The sequence below is a fragment of the Camelus dromedarius genome, chromosome 9 (genome assembly GCF_036321535.1).
Source record: "Camelus dromedarius isolate mCamDro1 chromosome 9, mCamDro1.pat, whole genome shotgun sequence".
NCBI lineage: Eukaryota > Metazoa > Chordata > Mammalia > Artiodactyla > Camelidae > Camelus > Camelus dromedarius.
Genome location: NC_087444.1, coordinates 18,671,047 through 18,693,420, shown reverse-complemented (window position 1 = coordinate 18,693,420; position 22,374 = coordinate 18,671,047). Strand labels below are relative to the sequence as shown.

General features: G+C 51.1%; 1 protein-coding gene across 1 annotated transcript in view; it reads left to right on the top strand.

The window, feature by feature from the left end:
- SYT6 (synaptotagmin 6) overlaps positions 1 to 21,033 on the top strand; it is a 55,930-nt gene extending 34,897 nt beyond the window's left edge. Inside the window, exons 4-7 of the mRNA XM_010976117.3 lie at positions 9,959 to 10,079; positions 13,858 to 14,029; positions 15,201 to 15,351; positions 20,691 to 21,033. Coding sequence (XP_010974419.1) covers positions 9,959 to 10,079; positions 13,858 to 14,029; positions 15,201 to 15,351; positions 20,691 to 20,762 — 516 coding nt within the window. The 3' untranslated portion in view covers positions 20,763 to 21,033. The remainder of the gene's footprint in view (positions 1 to 9,958; positions 10,080 to 13,857; positions 14,030 to 15,200; positions 15,352 to 20,690) is intronic.
- The last annotated feature ends 1,341 nt before the right edge of the window (positions 21,034 to 22,374 follow it).

The window sequence follows — 22,374 nt, the reverse complement described above, 5'->3', positions numbered from 1 at the left end:
TGTCCTTCAGGAGCACACAGTCCGGAGCAGGCGGTGTGGCTTTGGAGGAAGTGGCCTGAAGGATGGATGAACACCTGTCCTGTGAAAAGTTGGGCAAAGAATGATCAAGCAGAGGGAGCAGAATGTGTAAATTCCCCGGGGGCAGAAAGAACCTGGAACCTTGAGCTGAAAGAGCCTGAGGGACTAATGCGTAGCGAGGGGGCAAAGGGTTGAGCCCTGGTCATGCAGGGCCCTGTAGGTCTCGATAAGGGTTTTGGCTTTTCTTCTACCGCAAGGGGAAGCCACTGGAAGGTTTTAAACAGAGAAGTGACATGATCCATCTTACAGTTTTGGAAGAGCTTTCTGGCTGCTGTGTGGAAAGTGGGGACAGGAGGACAGAAGGAAGCAAGGTGGGGGGAGGCCGTTAGGAGGCTGTGGCCTGTGGGCAAGTGAGAGGTGACTTTGCCCTCTGTGCGGCACTGGAGACGGAGAGAGGTGGGTAGACTCAAGATTGAATCTGGAGGTAGAATTGACAGGGCTTGGTGATGAACTGAATGCAAAGGAGAGAGGAAGGCAGGCATTAGCAATGAGGTCTTGTTCCCGCCTGGAGAAACTGGATGGGGCCATTTCCTGAGTAAGGGAAAGCAAGACAAAAATGTCAACGGAAGCTCCAGGTTCATCTTGAGCATCTGAGAAGTTGCGATTTCTGTGAGACGCCAGACTGGGCTGTCATGTTGGACACAGGAGTCCGGAGTCTAGAGGAGAGGTCTGTGAAGGGGCCATGAATTCGGGGGTCAGGAGCATGGAGATGGGCATTAGCATTATGCTTAGGGGAGGAGAGGAGTGTTAGAACCCACTGCATAGAGGCAGGGATGTGAGGAGGGTCCAGCAGAGACTGGGAAGGAGTAAGGGGAGAGGTGGGAGGAGAACTGAAAGAAGAGGATGCTTCAAGAGTAGGATGGGCAACTCTCTGAAAGGCCACAAAGAGGTTCTTCTCAGAGCAGCCTCACCACAGCAAGACCCAGAGGTCTGGCGCATCTGGAGCAGGGGCGCGGGTGAAGACCTAAACTTCGGGTCAGCAAAGACACAGAGCAGTGAAAGCCCCCAGGGTTCAAGCACGTGTCCTGGGCTGGGACCAAAGCCCTGCCTGTTGGGACCCCTAAGGCACCTGTTTGCAGAAGAGGCCCTCCAGAGAGCAGACTACCCTCCACTGAGCTGCCCGCTCTCTCCAGGGGAAACTGACAGCTGTTTGACAGGCGCACGGCAGGACCAGTGAGGATGCCAGTGGATGGCCCAGAGTGGAGGTGAGGTCCTCGGGCCTGGCCTCTCACAGACAAGCACCCCTGGTGCAGACTTGCCAGCTTGACCAGGCGTTGCCTCCATCTCTTCTAGAACTTCTCCAAACTCTGCTCTCCTCAAACTCCTTCCACCCCCTCATAGCCCCTCTCCCTCTCCGCCCACCTTTTAAAAAGTCATTACGAAGAAATCTGCACCTCCCAGTGTGATTCTGACTCACAGATATTTGCCCAAAAGTAATGGTGCGTGTGAAACACTAAGCCTGTTTTCAAGGGCAGGTTCATGAAGGAGAGGTTGTGAAAAAGTTTTCTAAATAAAACCGTCTGTTTCCCTGAAGATGCTCAGATAGAGAAACATCGGCCTCCCACTGACATGCTGTAGTCTCTCAAGGGGTCCTCTGGGACCAAACCCACCTCGAGGACCTCACCCACTTCCTCCTGCATCTCCACACTCCCTGAGAGCTGGAGGGCCCCCCTCTTCTCCACGGGCCGGTCCCAGGCTCTCAGTGTCCACACCACGGGCTGCAGCTGGAGTCTTTGGAGTTCGTTAAAGAAGCTTCAATTCTGCTAGATCACTTATTCATAATGCTGCAAAGCCCTTGGGGCAGAACGCACTTGAGAGAAAAAGCAGGCATGGAAGTCAGAACAAACAGAACCTGCCCCAACTCCCAGCAGGGAGCCCACGTCAGACACAGCCGGCCCTCCCACCCCGGCCACCCCCGGCATCGTCCTCGTGCCCTGGAAGCCCAGGCCTGAGGAGGAGCGGGGAACAGCCCACATCAGCCAGGCCCGGCTGCTCACAGCAGGAGCCCCCTCTCAGCACCCCAGGAAGGAGCATCCACCCCCTTGACTCCCCTCTCCCAGCAGAGAGTTGAGCAGCCGTGGGGGCGCAGGGCGGGTGGGGTGTCAGTCTCCACTCTCCTCCACTGCAGGCCCCCCACCCCAGCCACTAGGCCACCAGATCCTGATTTTTTAATCAGATGTGACTTGCCTTGCTTCAGGGCATTTGTAACACCTGTCCCTAGGCCATGAGACCCAGGGACACGCCCCAAGCCAGACCAGAGGAGTGAGGGGAGGTGACCCAAGAGGAGGGAATGGACAGCTGGCCTGGAAAGATGAGTGTTGACCGGTAGTCAGAAGTAGGGAAAGGTTATTTCAGGTGGTGGAAAGAACAGGATGAAGGCATGAGATGTGAAAGAACCTGCAGGGTTTGGGGAGAGGGAGTCATAGAGAGGTAGGCCGGGGCAGTGGCTAAAACTGTGGGCTCTGGAGCCTGGCTGCCTGGGGTCACATCCCAGCTCTGCCACTTAGTAGCTGTGTGTTGGGCCAGTGGCTCAGCCTCTCTGTACTCCAGTGTCTCCACGTAGAAAATGGAGACAATAATCGCACCATTTCATAAGGCTTTGGTGAAGAGCTTGATAAGACATGAGCACGTAGGACTGGATGGCCCATATAGGGCGCCTGGACCAGAATGGTTGGTAAGAAGGGCAAGGGCCAAATCATGGAGAGACTTGAACACTCGATTCCGTGGCTAAGTGATGTTCAAGCTGGCTCCTGGAAGCTCCAAGAGGCCCGCTGAGGGATGGAAGATGGCTCTGGGTGTCCCATCTCTGAGCCACTTTTCATCTCGTATATAGTTGGACTTCTAGTAATCCTTCATCTGAAGAAGAGTTCTCCAACTACAAGTTAAGTTTGGAATGCAGAGCCATTGAAGGATTTTGAGCAGACGAACAACCCCCTGTTCACATCTATTTCCCTGTTCAGGAGGATAGATCGGAGGGGTGGGTGGAGGGAGTTAGAAAGCTGGGAGGTCCAGGCAAGAGATGGTGCGCTTGAGCTAAGGGAGCTCTGAGGGGAGAAGCAGAGCGGGCCTGGGTCTGGGGACTCTTAGCAGGCAGAACAGTATGGCTGGGTAACTGACTGTTACTGTGTTTGGAGGCTCCCCGAGGGGAGGAAGCTGGGATCCTTTCGGTTTCCACTCCCACCCCAGCCCAGGCCATCCATTCTCTGCAAGCCTGCTGAGGTCCTGCTTTTCTCAGGGAATAAAATCCAAACATCTTTCAGGATCTCTGAGACCTGGTCCTGCCTCCCTTCCCCGCTGTATCCCAGCTCAGCAGCTGCCTCTCACCTCTCCATGCCAGGCCCATGCTGTGCCCTGCTGTCCCCTCTGCCAATGCCCTCCTCCCTCCTGGCAGGTCATCTCCTCCTTCTCTCAGGTCTGATGCTCCCCCACCTGCACTTCTCCCCTGTCCCTGCCCCGCCCCTACTCGCTCCCCTCTGTCACAAGCCCGGTTCACTCAGCACCCTCAGAGCCTCTCCTGCTTTTTGTCTCCTCCCTCCCCCAGAATACAGGCTCCTGGAGTGCTGGGTCTTTGTCTCACCACTACTGTCTCTCCGTATTTGCGAATGTTAAGTAGGCGGATAATGAATGAGTGACACACCTGGAGATGGTCTCTGGTGTGGGCGTCTGGGTGGAAGGCGACACTGTGGACTGAGTGGGAAATAGGGGCTAAAGAGCAGGTGTAGAGACATCTCCTGTCACCTGCAGGGTCAAAGGCAAACTGCCAACCTCATCTGGGCTGCTCTCAGCACCCACCTCCGCGTGGCCCTCTAGGCACGTGGAACCTGCATGGCCTCCTCTCTGTGTCCTTATGTGCCTGCTGACCCCCTGCCTGGAATGCACTTGTTTCCTCTGCTGTAAACTCCTTTTACTCACCTTGCCAGATCCTATCGAATATTACCCCGTCTGCGAAGCCTCCCTTGAAATCCCCCCTCTACCTCCCACGTCTTGTCCACACCTCTCTGGCAGCACTGATCAAGCCAGAAACCACTGCTTTCCTATGGGCCTTTCTCTCTCCTGCCCTTGCCCCAGGGCTGAGCTCCTGAGAGTAGCAGTCGTTATGAGGGTAATTGCTGTAATAGGAATAGCAGCTGACGCTTCCTGAGCATGTACTCGGTGCCAGGCACTGTGCTAAGCACTTTGCACAGATTACTTCACTTAATCTCTACTTAACAATCCTAAGAGGTAGGTACCCATTTCACAGATTAGAAAACCCAGACAATGAAAGGATTAAAGTAAGTCACACTCATAAACGGCAGAGCTAGAACCTGGACCCAGAGCTGCCTGGCCCCCAGTCTGTATGCTCAACCATTCCTTCATCAGCCAGTGTTTCCTGAGCAGTTACTGTGTGTCCGGCCCTGGGTTAGACACGAGGGGTATGATGATGAGTGAAGCCAGCCCCATCCCTGCACCCCAAGAGCCCATGATCTAATGAGAACTCATCACAGAATCCCCACAATCAACATGAAAGTTGGGGCTGTGGCGGGGGATCTGGAGAGGTCTGTGGTGCTGTGGGGGCGGGTGTCAGAGCAGTCAGCCCAGTCTCGGCGGCCGGCCCCCACATCTGACTCAACTCTACCCCCAATTCCAAGCCCCAGGCCCACACGAAGGGATTGCTCACTGGCTGTTTCTTTACCCACTGGGGCCAAATTGGCTTCCACCCCGTCTCTCTTCCAGGCCCCCAGCCCCAGGGTAACTTAACAGCACTTCCTGCCCAGTGCTTCAGAGATTCTTTTAGGTCTCCTGTGGCTTTCCCAAAAGTGTAGCGGATGCTTCTCTGCTGATGATGAGAGATTCAGACAAGCCACTTAATGATTAAGAGACTAGAAGTGTTCTCTAAGAGACAGGGGAACATCGTTCTTGCTTTGCTCAGCCTGGATTCCCAAGACAGACGCAGAGGCTTTGACGCCACTCACTGCCTATTTAGGAGGAGGAAGGCTAGCCCTGGAGAAGAACAAAGCACTCGGGGGCAGTGGGAACAGAAGGAATGAGAGCATTTGGATTTCAAAACAAAGTTGCTAGATTCCTTGCAGCGGGTAATAGACAGACACCAGCTAGGCATTCTTGGGCCATCTCAATTGGCGATGGCTGAAGATAGACTTTTCCAGTTTGAATGGTTGTTATGGCTAGCAAGGACCTTAAGGCTACAACATCTAGTGCGATGCCCTCATTTTACAGACTGAAGCCCAGAACTGTGAAATAAGCCCAATGGCTCTCGGCTAGTTAGTAGTGGAGGGACTAAGGCCCAAGTCTCCTGATGTGTGGTTCACTGCTCTTTCCTGGGCAGCCCACGGATAGGAATTTTTTCCTATGCCCAGGGCTGTGTGCATGCATTAAGGAGAGAGAAGTGCTTTAATGAGCTATTGCAGATGGGCTGATGGGAAACTAGCAAGAGCAATGCTGCGCAACAGATGGGCCTTTACGAATCTTACTGCCCAGACACCTGGGCCCTGTGGCCAGGGGAGAGTGCTACCATGACAGGCAGCAATGTCAGGTGGACAAGCTGCATGTACTTAAGGACTGACTTCTCTAGGAGCCCACTCCCTGGCTGCAGACCCACTCCCTTCAAGCACTAGCCAAGACTTTCACCAGCTACTACTATGCTCGTATTCCCCCATCAGCCCCCCGGTTAGCAGCAGAGAGGGCCACGTTGGATTCTGCAGCTTTCTGGCCAGCAGTGACCTCTCCAGCACCAGAGAGCTCATTACCAGCCAGGGGCCCTACGGCGGCCTCCCCAGATGGAGGGTGAAGATGAAAGCAATAACACGCTGGCTGTTCCGCAGCCCCTGGTCACCCCTGGTTTTATTAAAGCCAAAGTCTCAGACATCCCTAGTGAGGATAAAAGGCAGGCAAGATGCACAAGATCTGAGGCTGGAACCTCCTCAGATAGGCAATGGTGCAGAGAGGACCTGGCCAGGCTGCCTGTGGGGCTGAGCTGGGCCTGGCTTTCGAGAGAGGAAGGTGGCTACCAGGAGATGTCAACTCTCTGTTTGCTTAGCCCCATCTCTCTATTTACTCAAAAGGAACCCATTTATTTTCCTTTATCAAATAACCCAGTCTTCTGCTGCCTACGCGTGCAGGGGAGTTAATATCCCCCTTGAGCCACTGAACCAAGAGCAGCCATCTCTCTGTCAGGTCCAAAGAGACCCAATCACCCACAGCACAAGGTCCTGGGACTGGGCTTCCGGCCCCCCAACCCCTGTTTCCTCTCTGCCTCCAAGTCATAGTGGGATCTTGGCCCACTCCCTGGCCTGTTCAGGCCCAGTGATGGAGGATGGAGCTCACTGTTGAAAGCAGGGACCAGGATGAGGGTGGGGGTTCCAAACCACACTGCAGACTCAGCACTGAGCATGCCCACAGCTGCCATAGTTCTATCGAGAAAAGAAGGGGTACCGTTAGGTGGGTGCTCTCCCTGGAGGAAGACATCCTTGAGAGCACCTCATGGAGCCACAGGTGATTCTGTTTGCCTTAAAGGATTGCCCACATCCCCAGGCAAGTCTCCCAAGGTCACAAACAAATCAACTTAGACTTCCTGAAATAAGACAGCCTCTGAAGGCTCGTCTCTGCATCTGCCAGGTGGCCATGTGGGAAGCCCCATGTAGGGACCCAGTGACAGCAGCCTTTTGTTCCCTCCCTCTCAGAGGGGCTGTAGGAGCTTCTAAATTCCTTCCCAGGGCCCTAACTTGATCCTAACACTGATATGGAGAATGACCCTCTCAAGGGTTCTTCTGACTAAAATGTAACCCTCTGTTTCTCCAGCATCTGTGTGTCTCCTCTTGTGCTACTGGGTACCTCTGACGCACAGTGGTGTAGAGCAAAGCCCCTGCCCCAGAGGGGCCTCCAGTCCCTGGATGCTACAGGAAGGCACAACTACAGCAAAGCGAGGATTTGGTAATATCTGTGAGCAGCTCAGGGGCAAAAAGTGTTGCAAGAATGTAGGGGAGAGATGCTCTCTGTGGTCTGGATCCTGGACGAGGATCCCTGTGGGGAACATGATCCTGGGCCCTACAAGATGCCTGGGGTTGTCCAAGGAAGGATAAGAGGAGGAAGCCTTTTGGCCAAAGGGACCAAAGATACACGGGCCATGTGGAGCAGGGGGTTGGCATGGAGGAATAGAGAGAAATACACAGGTGAGGAGGTAAGAGAGGGCCCGATTGTTTAGGGTCCTGAATGCAAACTAGGAAGATGAGCCTTGATTCCAGAAGCCAAACAGAGGGAGCCACTGAGAGCACTGGAGCAGCAGCACTGGTCTATGAAAGTCTGGCACCAGAGCCCTAGAGAGTCGCACAACCCTGGGCAGGTTGCTTGACTTCATGAAGCAGTCACTTCCTCCTGTGTGCACCTACCTCTCGAGGATGAGGTGAGACTCGAGATAATTTAGCAAAGGACTTGGCACCTGGTGTGCCCGCAGTAACGTTAGTTCTTATTGCTGTTGTTGAGTCTGAAAGGGTTTCTTTAACTTTGGGCAGGATGGAACCTTGGAGGGTTACAACTAAATAAAGGGAGCTGGGGGCCTCCTTGGGCCTTGATGCCTCCGCCGGGAACGCAACTTTCAGCCAGTGCACCGTGGACCGACCCCCGCCGCGTGAGGGAACAGTCCGGCTCCCACGACAGCACGTCAGGGGCCTTTTCCTGTGTCTCCCTCCCTGGACCAGGGGCTCGGAAGACAGGAGACGCGCCTGAGGGAAATGGGGGTTCTGGCACTTTCTTTTAACTGGTTACCCCCCACCCCCACCCCAGGCTGCGTGCGCGTCGACAGGGGGACAGCACACACCCCGCAAAACACGGAACTTCTAGCATGTCTCAGTAAATACAAACACAACGAAAGGTGAAATTGTGATCTAAGGTTTAGCGGCGCCAGGGTTACCTTGAGAAGCTCCTGAGGTGAGCATGGAGGGCGTTGCTCTCCTAAGGGTCAGACTCCGGCTGCGCCTCCCACCCACTGCGCCTCCCACCAACTGCGCATGCCTGGGCGGGGCTTTACCCCTGAGATTTACCCTGGAGTTTCAACCCTGAGTTCTTGTCTGTGAGGTGGAGGGACTAATGACAATATTCCCTGCCTCTCACAGTTGCTGCGACCCCCCAAGGTGGAAATGGGAGAGCTTTGCGGGGCACAGGAGCTCGTGGGTGTTGGTCTCCGCTCGCTGGCTCTGTGAGCTGGGGGTGGGGGAGTTGGGGGGTGGCTCTGTCTGCGGTGTGTCCAGCTCTGCCCCAGCCAGATGGCATTCTGCCACACCCCTACACCCCACTTCCCACGCCCAGGGAGCTGAGAGGATTCCTCTTCTCCTACTCCTGGGATTTGATTGGAGGGGTGGGTAAGAAAAGGATCAGTCTTGGGCTAGGGAAAGGGTGGGTATCAGTGCCATCTAGAGGAGGCTGTTGGGACCACATGCTCTGGAAGGGGTGGGGGGATTATTCTCCAGGTGGGGCTAAGTATGACGTTTCTCTGAGAGTCCCCAGTTGAGGGAGGTTCTTTGAGGAGAAGGGACAAACACCTTGGTGTCACCCTTGACTTCTCTCTTTCTCAGAAGTCACCTCTTCGGGGAGGCCTCCCCAGCCAGCCTGTCTAAAATTTCAACAACCATGGCCTTCCCCAGCATTTCCTAGCCTCTTTCCATGCCTTACTTTTTTCTCCTTGATCCTTTTTACTATCTAACTGACTTACTTTCTCTCTCATCCTTTGTCCTCGTAAAATGTAAACTCCATGAGGGCAGCGATTTTTGTCTATTTTGTTCTTTTCTGTATCTCCAGCATACACAGCAACACTCAGCACATAGCAGGGGCTCAATTAATATTTGTTGACTGAATGAATGAATAAATGAACACATGTCCCCATCTGAAAGCAGAGCCACCCAAATCCTGACCTCCTCCTCTTCCACCCTGGGGCTGTGGGCTTTAAGGGAGGAAACATCTCCATGTCTTGACGTCCCACATCAGCCTCAGAGCCTGAAGGAGAGGTTTTGCAGTGAAAGCACCCTCCTCCATCAGGTGGGGAGCAGGAAGAGGAGGCGGCCAGCAGTGTGCTGTTTCATTCAACAGCCGGACGTGCTTACCACCTCTGAAGTTTTCTTATTTCCTGCTGCTCAGAAACTCCCTAGAATTGGGATCCCTGTCCTTGATGCTTCTGGGGGCAGGAGAGGCGGCAGAGTGTGTGCTCCATGCTGGGTTCATTTTTGAAGGATGACCACATTTAAGGACAAAGTGGTTCCAAGACCTGGCACAAACGTGGAGTGGCGAGCATACATCTCCTTGGTCGGCAGCATGTCCTGGGTAGGTCCTGATTCCCTGTGCTTTTAGCTGAAGGCTGGGAATTGGAGTGCTAGGTGTGTTTCAGGAGAGGCAAGGAAACTGCCAGGGCAGAAGGACTGGTGATGAATGACTGAGCGGAGGGCTAGAAGCAGATCTGCAGGGAGAGGCGACCCCCTGATGACCGAGAGCCTCTTGTACACAACACTGTCATGACCACAGGCCAGGCAGGACAGGATGTCCAGAGGGCCAGTGACTGAGAAGGATGAGTTGGAGGAGAATAGGACTGGGCCACACAGGGTCTGGAGGCTGCAGCCAAGAGGCGTAGGTAGGGCAGGTGAGGTCAAAGCAGGAGGGTGAGGATTGGACCAGAGTCTGATCAGAACTGAGATGGAATACTGAAGACAGATTCTACTGAAGAGCTGAAATTGTTTCCTTGCCTTTTATACCCAGTTACTCCTAGCACGGAGGCCAGACCCTGAGGTCTTACAGACATGGCACTCTGACACGAAGGGCCTTCTCCTGGGCCCTGGAGTGGCCCTGCAGCTGCCCAGGAGTTGCGTATCCCTCATCTGCCCTCTTCTCTGCTTCTTTGCAGGAAAGTGTGGATTTGGGAGAGATCATGTTCTCTCTCTGCTACCTGCCCACGGCAGGCAGGCTCACCCTCACCGTGATCAAATGTCGGAACCTTAAGGCGATGGACATCACAGGCTATTCAGGTACCTCTCCCACCCAAGTGCCTGCCACGTGGCCTCCCAGCAGCCCAGACATTAGCATCTACAAAGATGTTCAGAGAGAAGGGGGAACAATTGCTGGTATTCTTAGAATAGGGGCACCAGCCCTGCAAGCAAACGGCCTGGCTTTGAATCCCAGTTTTGCCACGTCCTTACTGTATAATGCTTTGGTTTCCTGATCAGAAAAAAAATTATTTACACAGGTTGTTTTAAAAATAAATGAGTTAATTCGTGTCAGTGTTTAAAAATATGCAAAAAACATGATGAGCTCTCTTAAGATATTAGCTGATACTATCGTTCTTTCTCTTCGAGGAGGGAGAGAAGAAGAATAAACAGAAGAAAATTAAGGGAAATCTTTCTAGTTTATGTGAAGCCTCAGGACTTCTAAGGGTCAGGTCAAGTTGGAGTGTCTAGTGTTTGTAAGTCCATGCAGCCCTGCGGCAGCCCTGCAGACGAAGTCAAAGGAACAGAGCCACTGAAAAGCAAAGTGCATTTGTATCTGAGGTTTTCCTGCAGGGCTCTGGGCCTCTGCGTCAGCACTAGGAGAGCCGCTATATACAGTGGAAGCAACAAATCCTGTTCTAGCAACTGGGGAGACACTGGCTTGCACGCAGCCTCAGAGCCTGCAGGCTGGATACAGCGTGAGAGGTTTGATCGTTTTCCACGATTTTGCAAGTCGTTGTCAGAGAAGGTTTTTGAGTTTTGCTGTAACAGAGGAGTCCCAGGAGCCCCCTTTCTCATAGCCCAAGAAGTGAACTGGGGTGGAAGGCATCCCAAAGCCAGACACGCTGAACAGCCTGGGCTTCACTCGGGGTAGCAAAGGCAGGGAAAGGCTAGGTTTGTTTCCCTAGACCCCTACCCAAGAGGCTCTTCTGAAGATTCCGATGACCAACGTAAATCCACTCCAGAGGTGCCTCTGAACTTGGCTGGGAGTATATGTAAGATTTTTTCTTTTATTCATTAATTCTTTCCCAGAAGACTCCTTGGTATAATCACAGTTGCCATAAAAAGGTGACAGTCCAGCTGAAAACATCTTGGGCCCAGGCCGAGTACAATTGGAAGAAGATCAGATATTAGGCCTCGAAAAATGAGGTTTCAGGGAAGGGTGGTCAAGAAACGCTGAAGTAAGGTGTATTTGTGGTGGCTTTGAATCACTCAGAGCCTCTGCTCCCAGTCCCCATGGTCTCTCTGCAGCACTCACGCCTTCCAGGCCAAAAGCTGCCCCAGAAAACACCTGTCCTCATGCCTCTCCTTCCACTGGAGCTGCCATCACACATTGGGACATGGTGAGGAGCTTAAAGAACCTCTTCCGACACGTGCAAAGCACTTAGGCAGCAGCAAGCTGGCTTCCTCCAAAAATACAACTGATGTAGATTTCATTTTAATATTAAAATAAGTGTATGCAGGGACGGAAATTCACTGAGGACTCTCCAGACTGCTGGAGGAAATAGGATTTTGTGCCCAAGTCCCCACACTATCTTCTCTGGTGTAATTAAATTGATGCTAGAGAGAGCTTGTGGCAAAGTCATGGAGGTAATAGTAAATCAGAGGGTTGAGGGTGAGAGAGTTTTCTCATTCTAAGGTCTTACCTCCCTCTCACAATTGCCTCTCTTTTCTACCTGCGAATCTGATATTAAATCTCAGCTAGATTCTGTAGATTCAGTGGTCCTCTCTTTGTCAGGGATTTCTGTCTATTTTGTTCGCTGATATAAGCAAGTGTATAGAACAGTGCATGGAACGCAATCAGCATTGAATAAATATGTATTGAATGATGAATGAATGAATGGATTTATAGCATAAGGAACCTTGTCATAGCATGATGCTAGGGGCCTTTTAAACTAAATCTCCTGTTTTGGAGGGTAAGTTTAAGGTTGCCTCCAGCTCAGCCTCCTTTGATGTTGGACTAACCTAGGGGGTGAATGGAGCTCATTAATTGCCTGTTTCTGATTTATATGACCTTGACTTCTAAAACCAATGGTCTTCCTGTTCTCCTTGATCTAAACTAGCTGTGAATCAATTCTCTAAGTCTAGCCACTGGAACCATGACAACAAAAATAATACAAGATAATAACAAGGATCAGTACACCCCAAAGGGGTGGTGAGTGCATAAACCCACCCTCTCTGCCACATCTGCTCTGTCCTGCTTTGAGTCTAGTAGTTACAGATGTAAACTTTGGAGTCTGAAGACACTTTCCAAGGCAATGTTCACTCTTAAGGAGTGTAGAGGTTGCCATGCTAATGGGAGATCTTGGACTTGAACACTGTCTAGGGCGTAGCTATAGAGAATGGAGCCTGCGGAAACTGGGGAGAAGTTGTGGGGACTCCTTCCTTCTTACTGAACGTCCCCCCAAGAGAGAGCCCTTGCAAATGGGTAGTCAGAGACAGCAGGGTGATTGCACACCTCATGGTCTCTCCTGGCCTCCCATAAACCCGATGCCCCCTTGGCTAAGGCACAGCTGCAGCTGTCACATTGGTTAGTCAGTGGCTCACTTGGGTGTCTACAGAAATGCCTTTAAGGCTTGAGCTTCTCATCAAGTGTCACAGTTCTCTGTAGCTACCCCAAGGTTGTGCGCCTCATCTGCCATCTGAACAAGTCCCCCGGGAGCACAAGGGCCTAGTGGGCACTTGGGTGCCCAGGAGATAGAACCATACGCCAGTGCCTTGGGGAGCCGGGAGCCGCTGCTTTGCCCGCACCTCCTGACAGATTCACAGGAGCCCTGGCTTCTGGGCAAGAAGGTGTCTCAGCACATCAGTGTCTCAAAAGCTGTTATTACCTACAAGTAACCCTCCCATTTCTTGAGCTGTGCACCATAAATAACAATTATGGTGGTGACCGAGACACCTGTGCTATGAGACACAATAGGTGTCACTTCACTTGGATGAGTAGAAAATTTCAGGCTAGAAAGATGACCATGAAATTACTCGTTCAGAAAACTAAAGAAAGACCAGAAATGGGAGGCACGTCGAGCTTCAGTTAAAAAGACATCTCCTCGAGGGATGGAGGGAGTCCAAGATCTCACCGAGTAATGAAATGCCAACCGGCCACCCTGAGTCTCAGGAGGCCACCACACTCACTGCCCCGGCCACAGCCCTCTCCTCCTCCGCTGCCCAGAGTGGGCAGGAAATGGCTTCTGGGGAAGCAGAGATGCTCCCCTTCCTGATGCCAGATGGAGTGAGCTTCATGGGACAAGGAGACCCATAATCCTGTTGTCAGGTGGGGAGGACCCAAAAAGCGTCGTGATTGTCACTGTTCATTTACTTTGTCACATTGCTACTCCTTGGGTGTCAACGATTCTATTTTTACTTTCCTTATCCTTTTGTTAATAAGGCTGACAAGGCCCCTGCAGAGAAAATGCTCCAAGTAGGTGAAAGAAAGGAAGGAAGGAAGAGAGTGCCCTTGTCCAGCTTTGCCACCCTTTGGAGCCAGCCGGTCACCGGGGAGCTGAGATTGAGGGCTGTGAACTGCACACTCATGGGCAGGTGTCCTGTCTGATTTGGGCCAGCTTCCCCAATAGTGAAAGTCCATTAAGCACTCTCCTAAGAAGCCTGAGGTCCCTAAAGACTCTGTGTTTATTAAGCACAGAGCATCCTCAGAGACAGGTGTGCGATGTAAGTACAAGGTGGTTTAATTATTTTAACAACCCACTGATACCATCTGATGAACAACAGTAGGTCTGGGGCTTCCATGCCTCTGCGGCACATGATGTTTGAGGACACCTGTTTAACACACTCCCTTCCCTTCCCACTGCCCCCCTTGGCACAGATCCATACGTCAAAGTGTCCCTGCTTTGTGACGGGCGGAGACTGAAGAAAAAGAAAACCACCATAAAGAAGAACACCCTTAACCCCGTCTACAATGAGGCCATCATCTTTGACATTCCCCCAGAGAATATGGATCAAGTCAGCCTGCTTATCTCGGTTATGGATTACGATCGGTAGGTACAGGTACCAGAGGCCAAAATTCCCTGCCCCTCACCCCAACTCCAATACAGCACAGGGCTCCTTGACCTTGGACCTTGTGGTTCACAACTCAGCCACTCACTGGCCTTGAATCTGGCTCTACCCAAGGAGGAGCACAGGTTTCCCCAAAGCAGAAGCTCAAACTTGCTTCCCAGCGGGCCCGTTTCCATCAGGGGCTGCCCCACCCCTATCAGTTTCCCTGAATTCACCCTCAACTATTCCCATTCCTCTGTCTGGCCCAAGTCTTAGCCTCTGTCCTTAAGAATCCCTCTATTCTCTCCATTTGTACTGCTGCTATCACTCCCATGTAGGGATGGCTGTGCAGCCTCCTAGCTGACCCCTGCCTTTATCAGTCCTGCCCCAACCCAGCGAACATGCCAAAGGCACACTTTCCCAAAAGACCACTCTGTTCCTGGACCTGGCCTTCCCAAGAATCAACGGCTCCTGTTGTCCACGCTCATCTCCTGGACGCTCAAGGACTTCCAGACCCGGCCCCAGCAGATCCGTCCAACTTGATTTCCCCTCCCTGGATATGCTTCTTCTCTTCCACTTTCCAAACCCCATCAAGGTTGGCTCTCAAACACATTTTCCAACTACTCCAGCCACTGTTCCTCCCTCTCTCCAGTTGTCACTTTAGCTGAAGGAGGGGAAAAAACATGCAGTAAAGCCTCAATCCAGCATCTTTAGCACAAGTTCTCAGGCATAGTAGGCACTCAGTGAACAAATGTGAGTGATGATTGATGTTCTTGCTGTGTGAATAGATCACATCACAGCCGCTGGTTTTGGAGAAACCGTACTCAGAGCAGGTTGATTTATTTCCAAACAGCACTGATGTCTTAGGCGCTCACTGAGTCCAATAAAAGAAGAGATTTACCCTCTCCCACTCCCCAAAGTCAGGCCGTCTGCCACGGTTCCTGAGATTCCAAACAAGTTTAGAACATGTTGCTCATCTGTCTGGGTCCAATATCCACCCAAAGAGGCTGGGCAAAGTTTCACTGCCACTGTCACCCCAAGGCCCTGTCCAGCACCTCTGTACAGAGCTCAGCCTTCTGAGTTAGACCTGTGGGGCTGAGGCCCAGCCTCTGGGACCTCCCCTTCTGAGAGTATGTCTGGTCACCAGTGCCAGGTGCTTCGTTTCTCCCTTAGTGTGGGCCACAACGAGATCATCGGAGTCTGTCGTGTGGGGATCAGCGCCGAGGGCCTGGGCAGGGACCACTGGAATGAGATGCTGGCGTACCCACGGAAGCCCATCGCACACTGGCACTCCTTGGTGGAGGTAAAGAAATCCTTCAAAGAGGTGGGTGAGGTCGCGCTTGGCCCTTGGCATGTTTGCAGCATGGCAGCGTGGGCTGGAGAATGGCAGTCGGCTGCTGCGAGACCTCACCTTCGGGGGTCCTTCCGGGGGCTGGGAGGGGTTTGGGGGCACACACTTGTCACTCAGGGTGTAACAGGCAGGAAAGAAATGGAGGAAGACGGTGGGAAGCTGCCCAACCAAAAGCCTCTGATGCTGAGTATATTGAAACCAACACTGAGTTCTAAATGGAAAATTAAAACTTGGAGGAAGCCTTCCGAGCAGCCCACAGTGCCAGGCCCAGAATGCTTTCACAAAGCCCCTGGGCCAAGTCAGTCTTTTTGGAGAAAGCCCCAAGAGGATGAGATCAGAACTTGGCAAGAAATTCTACCCCTGTCCAAGCAGTATGTTCCCTGAGGCTCTAGCCAGACTGTCCTGCGGAAGTTTTCACTGCGTGGACAGAGCTGGTCAGAGACAGGACCCTCCTCTGGTGAATGTTGGTTCTCCCCATTGCTGGGGAAGAGAATGTGGCTTCAAGGTGACACGTTCGTCTGGCCGCATCCTGACAGAGACATACTGGATGCAGCCCTGCCCGGGAGTCCCGAGACTTGGGCTCCAATACTGTCCCTTTCTCACTTGCCGTATAATCTTGGGCTAGTTATTGCTCTCTCAGCTGCAAAGAAAATGTTCCCTTCAGTGAGACTTACAGACTGCCCCGCCTCCACCAAACTCCGCCAGTGTAACATCCAGCCATTTATCACCTTGGTGGTCCCCCTCCACCCGCCTGCTTTGTCTCAAATGGGTTGGGACATAGGGGTAGCCAGGCAAGTTTTAACCTCATTTTGAGTATCTCAGACCCCAGTCTGCATCTTAGAAAGCCAAGTGATCATTCACTCACTTTAATAGGCTTCAAGCCAGAAAGTCCAGAGAATTGTATTAACTTGGAAAATGTACTAATAAAAAAAAAAAATAAAGCTTTAACCCTTACACTGCATGGCCCCTCAGCTTTAAAGCAGAGTCACCTTAAAAATAGTAATCCCTTTCTCTTCCCCGTGTTCTGCGACATGGAAAAGGTGTGGGCAGCAAACCCAGAGGACCTGCTGGCTCTTTTTCTTTCTCTGAGTGGACAAGCCTGTTTCCACCTGTTTCCAGCAGTGCCAGGTGTCTCAAGAGAGACAGCTGAGGGCAGTGGACACAGGGGATCCTGTGGGAGAGAGGCCTCTGGGGGTCCAGGCTTATAGAACTGCCTCCCCAGGTAGGCATGTGCTGGGTGACGTTCCTGCCTGTGGCCAGTGAGGCCAGCATGGAGGAGTAAGGCCCAGACAGAAAGCTGCTGTTCGTCTGAGGCCTCATGCTTCTGTCTAGTGGTTGCCTTGATTTGACCACAGCTGTGGATCTTTAATGAGCGAGGCCAGTCCCTCAGCTCCTGGGCCCTCCTCCCCCAGGGGAGCCTCTGCTCCTTCTTTTCCGGAAGGCCCTCTCTGCAGGGTGTGGGTGAGGTACCGCAGCCAGCCTCCACCTACACAGGAGGCCGCTAGGGGGCAGAGGCAGCGTCGAGCACCTCAGCGACTGCGCAGCTGATTCAAACTAGGGAGGGGCACGGCCCCTCCCCCCCTTTTAAACCTTTGGAGATACTTAAGAATACGATAAGTATACTAAATGTTCAGGATGGCATGAGAAAGGGGCAAGGAATGGGAGCTAAGAGGCCTGTGACGGGCTGCGGGGCCGCAGACAACTCACCGCCCCACCAGGTCTTCAGTCACCTGGTTGGTAAACGAGGGGGTGGGCTCCTCGCATCTCTGCACTTCTAGGAAACTGACCCTAAATGACAGACAAGGGGTGGCAGGTGAGCCCGCATCTTGCATCGCTTTTCTAATCTTGAAGCTGCAATACCTCATCACCCTGATCGGGCTAGCCTGTCCACGCTAACTGGAGTCACCCATCGGCAGCGGCTGGAGTTGGAGGTGGGGTGCAGAGTAGCACGGAGGGGCCAGACTTGGCCCAGCATCGCTCTCCGTGATAAATACAACCTAATTAAGCAAAATAATTGATTCCAAGGCCTGTTTCTTTGAGAACTCCAACTCACTAGTCCAGACTACAAAAGGAAGATGAAGTAGAATCAAGCCCTGGAAAATGAATATTTGATGAGACAGAAAAGGGAAAGTAACAGCATATGGAAAACGAAAAGAGAATAAATTGATTCATATCCTTTGGGTTTACTTTTTTCTCGACCTTGCACACAAGTTCCTGAGACTGCCCCTCCCCCACTCCGTATCCTTCCATTTTCTGCTCAGCTGATGGCATTTCTCTGTATGAAGAAGCTGAAAATGACATTCATCTGGGCAACTTAGCGTTTCATCAGTACAAATTCGTAAAAATTTGTGCCTACACTTTTTAGCAACCACAGTTTAAGCACCTTTATAAAAATGCATCTAAAAACCCACCAGGCTAATAATAAGTAACCCCTCTTTGTGTTCATGTGGTGCCTCGTACTTGAATATTTACCATCTCAGTCGTCCTTAGAGCTCACATCCTGCCTTCTTTTTGGTACTGTTCTGAACGTTGAGCAAGAGCTTTGCTCCGGGAATTTGTTTCCCCTATTTGTATGAGACATAAGGAAATCTCTTCTCCTGCTCCCGGGAAGAGAAACAGCATCGAATCTATAACACACTGCATTTATATTGTACCTTTTTAGAGGAGTTTCAAGTGCTGTAATCATTTCTTTTTTATTAATGAGAACAGAAAACACCATACTTGCTCGCTTGTTTGGGGTTTTACAATCAGGTTGAGGGAACAAATTAACTGAAAAGGTATTTTTCCCTGCTGGGATTTTTTTCATGAATAAAAATTGATTAAGCCATAGTGAGCATCCTTCCCCGGTAGCAGCCGTGGCCCCTTCCCTCTCAGCACTCCTGCTCAGTGCTGCATGTCGTGGCTGTCACCACACACACACACACACACACACACACACACACACACACACAGCCCAGGTTGACCAGCGATCTTCTCCAAGGCATTTTATTATGAAGGGCCAAATTCAGAAAATCTGCCATAGATTTTAGATCTCTGTTGGAAAATGACCCATTTCAGAACAATAAAAGATCTCAATGGAACACAGCCACCCCAGAACAATCATCTTCCTTGGTGTGCTGGAGACCAATTCTCTGCTATTTCAGAGCCTCCATGATAAGCCTGCAGGAGTCATTCACCTTCCCACTGTCCACAAACCCCATCTCCTCCCTTTGTGTATCTTCATAGGGAAAATCAGGGGCTAGCAGGGGAGCCAGCGTGCCTTCCTCATTTGTCCTGGATAAACAATTATGCTCTATGTGACTTCTTTTTGAGCCATTATGTAAAGAAAAAAGAGGGGGCTCTGTGTAGCCATTTCGTTTTTTCTCCTCTGAATTGGCCTATCAGTCAAGCCTGTTTAAGTGGCATGCTTACCCAGGGGAGAAGACAATCATTACAATGTACCTTTCACTGACGTTAAAGGTTGTAACAGAAAAAGTTGAACTTCGAAAATAAAGATCTGTTAAATGAAAGCATTAGTAATCACCTTATGTCACCTTCTGGTTAAGCAACACTTGAGTCAGAAGTCACAGTGGGCTCAACAACCAGGCATTTATTTATCTAAAATATTTCACCAGGGAAACCCTCGGTTGTGATTTCATTCACGTGGATGCTGCAAGCAGAGAGACTGCCACCCGGAGTTAGGAGTAAGTACCTGGTATGGACCCAAAGAGCTTAGGTTTCTGACTCCACTGTGTGCTTCCTCCTTCCCCTGGTGTGGCCAGGTGTGAAGGTGGCAGCAGGACAGAGTGGAGGAAGCACTGAGCATGGAGTTAGGAGACTTGGTTTGAGATCCTAACTCTGCTCCTAGCTAGCTGTGCGTTGACTTCTCTGCATCTTTGTTTTCCAATCTGCAAGAACAAGAGCTAGCCTGGATGATGCCCAGGGCTGCCTCTGGGTCTCCGTTTTAAGACTGCACAGGCCTAGGTCATGTGATGGTGGTCATCACTACCTGATTGTCCAGCCTTTGCTTGGCTGTAAAGATCTGCGGGTTGGCCTGTTCAGGGGGTACTAATGGACCATGAAGAACTGAGCCTGGGGAGGGGTAATAGAGGCTTTCCTTAGATCCGGGAACGTGAAGGCAATCAGTAGGTCTGGGTCTCTCCTCGGCGTTGTGGGTTCCCATAGGCTGGATGGGATGGTCTAACCCTTAAATGGCTTGGCTCTGTCTAGAAAGGGCTGTGTTGCGGGGGAGGGGGAGGGAGAGACCGTGCCCCCCCCCAACCCTGTATATGCCCAAATGCGTAGTAGGCTTCTCCTCAGCCCCATCACCCCCCATGGAGACCCTGAAAGCCCACGAGAAATAGAAAGGCCTGTACTTCAGGGTCAGAAAGGCCGAGAAATAGAAAGGCCTGTACTTCAGGGTCAGAAAGGCCATCTTATCTCTCTACTTAACTTCTCTCCCCGGAGCCATGTCCTGCAGGCACCTAGGGGCGTACTGTCTCCTCTGCTCACAGAAAGGGTAGAGTGAGCAGTGGACACTGACTCGCTTTGAAGTTACACAGCCCCTAGACAGGTCAGGAATTTTCACAGGGTCAGATCATTGCCCAGAAAACACTGCTCCAGCTATGCCTTTCAACCTAAAGAAGGGTCATCCATCCTCTGCCCTCTCCTCATCCCATTACGCCTCATTACATCACCATCTTCACTGAGGGGTTAGAGTCAGCCTGGGGGAAGCAGCCTGTGAGACAGGAGAGTGAGGAGAAAAAGGGTGGAGACATCCCATGGGGATGGCAGGGGGGTTTCCATCTCCTTGCACCTCCCACCCCTTCACAAGTTGGGTGTGAAGACCTCAAGAAGCACTGAGACTGAAGAAGAGAGCCCAACACCGAAGCAATATCGGGGTTTTAGCTGTACTAACAGCTCCCAGACAAATTGCTAATAATTCATGATCGCAGGTTCTTGGCAGTCAGGGCATACTCTGCAGACGGCCTCTTTTGCTGTTAACATCCTCTGATTTTCAGTGTGAAAAATGGCTGAAGCACTCAGAAATGGTCCAGCCAGAGCACCTGATTAACACGCACGCACGCATGCACTCCACACGTGCAAGAAAGCTTCCCTTATCTCTGCAGTAGGTCTTTTTTAAAAATCAGGTCTTCCAAACCAGAAGCTCAGAAGCTGTTTTCCTTTTGTTTTTGCATGGCTAACAGCAAAATTCAAGAAAGCTTATGAAAAGCCGGGAAAGGGTGAATTCAGTGCATGGGCCGGATGAGTCTGGAGAGTTGAAATGTCCGGTCCCTTGGCAATGGATAAGCAGCTTTTTCTCCTCTCCGCAGTGGCAGGGCCAGGCGGCCAGCTTCGACAGCGAGAGCTCGTGCCCGTCTCCGAAACCACCTCCGACACCGTGAGCTGCAGCACGGCCGGGCGACACAAACCAGACTCAGCAGTGCTCTTTTTGCACTTGTTCAACGTCTAAACACAGTGTTGTGCGGCGGCGGGGGCAGCACGCCTCTCACTCCAGAAACTTAGCTGCCCCTGTGTAGGTCAAGGCCAAGACACTTGTCCTGTGGTCCGAGCTGTCTTAGTCTTTTCTGTCTCCCAAGGTGATGTTTTTTGTGGTCTTTTCACTTTTTATGGATCTGCTGTCAAGAAGAAGAAGAAGAAAAAAAAAAGTAGAGAAAGACAAAGGGGAAGAGCCCAGACACTGGGTTCTATTAAATACAATGTAAAATAGTCTTTTGGGGGGAGGTGGTCTGAGTTTCTGAAATTTTGTGTCTCCACCGAGCCCCTCTACCCCCAAGCAGAAGGGAGTGGGACGGAGCTACAGCTGCTTTTCCTAGGAGCCAGTGGGGAAGGCGCAGGTCTAGTGAAGAGCTTTTACAAAGGCTACTTGTGACTCAGAAGTTCTTTGCTGATGTGCTATAAACTGAGATGCTGACTCCCGGTCCCGTGTTGAAACCATGAGGCTCCGAGGTGTCTCTTAACCTTCAGCTGGTCGTGCAGGGCTCCGGGCTCCCCTTCCTCTCAGACTTTCCCCCTGAATTGACCATATCTCGATTCCTCACGGAAACTGAGTTACTTTCTTTAGGAATGATTCTACTGACACGAAACATGCCGTATATTTTCTGACACACCATGGTTAATGACCACGTTTGTTTGAAAACAGGATATTTGTTCTTGAAAATAACCTTCATTGTGAGAAAGAAAAAAAAAAAAAAAGAGGACGCACATATGTTCCAGAATGATTTCTGCATTATATATAGCTTTATAATTCCATGAAGTATCAAGCAAGCTGTTTAAAATGCCTGAACAGATCAAAAAAGAAAAACCTGCATAAAATGTTCTTTTCTGAATGGAGAGTTTTGAAATCCCAAGTGATGGGCGGAGTCTATCTTTCTAGGAAGAGTATCTTCCTGATTGAAACCAAGTCAGCTTAAGTCTATTTCAGCCCCCTTGACTCTGGGATAATGTTCATCTTAAACTTTATTTCTATAAATTACTAAGTACTTAAGTGTTTGTTTTAGTGGTAGTGAAGAAGTTTGTTTGTTTTTTGTTCTTTTCCCTTTAGATCTCTACCATAGGCCAAATTCAGATTAGGAAAAAAGAATGTTTGAACTATTCTGTGTTGTAATCGTACGTTTCTGTTAAGAGTGGCCTTCCCACCAACCCCTTGTAAGTAGGTTGATTTGCCCCATCTCAGTCTGTACAGCCCTAGGAGTAGATGCGTGGGGGTGGGTTCTCACTTCAGTTTGTGGCTGTGAAATGCCAGTTTCCAGAGCCGTGTGTGTGACTTGCAAGAGGCAAGTCTGCTGAAGAACTGCTTCTCTCAACAATGGAGGCCCAAGAACATAAAACCGTTCACACACCTTGTGTCTTACTCTTTCCTTACTTATTCTTTATTCTTCAAGAGCAGCAATTCAATAAAGTAACCCTCGTTTTAAGCCAAGTTATCAGGTTTCTGTGCTGATATAACTTTGGGTAGTGTCTACTGGTCCTAAAAATGACCAGATTGGGCAGGAG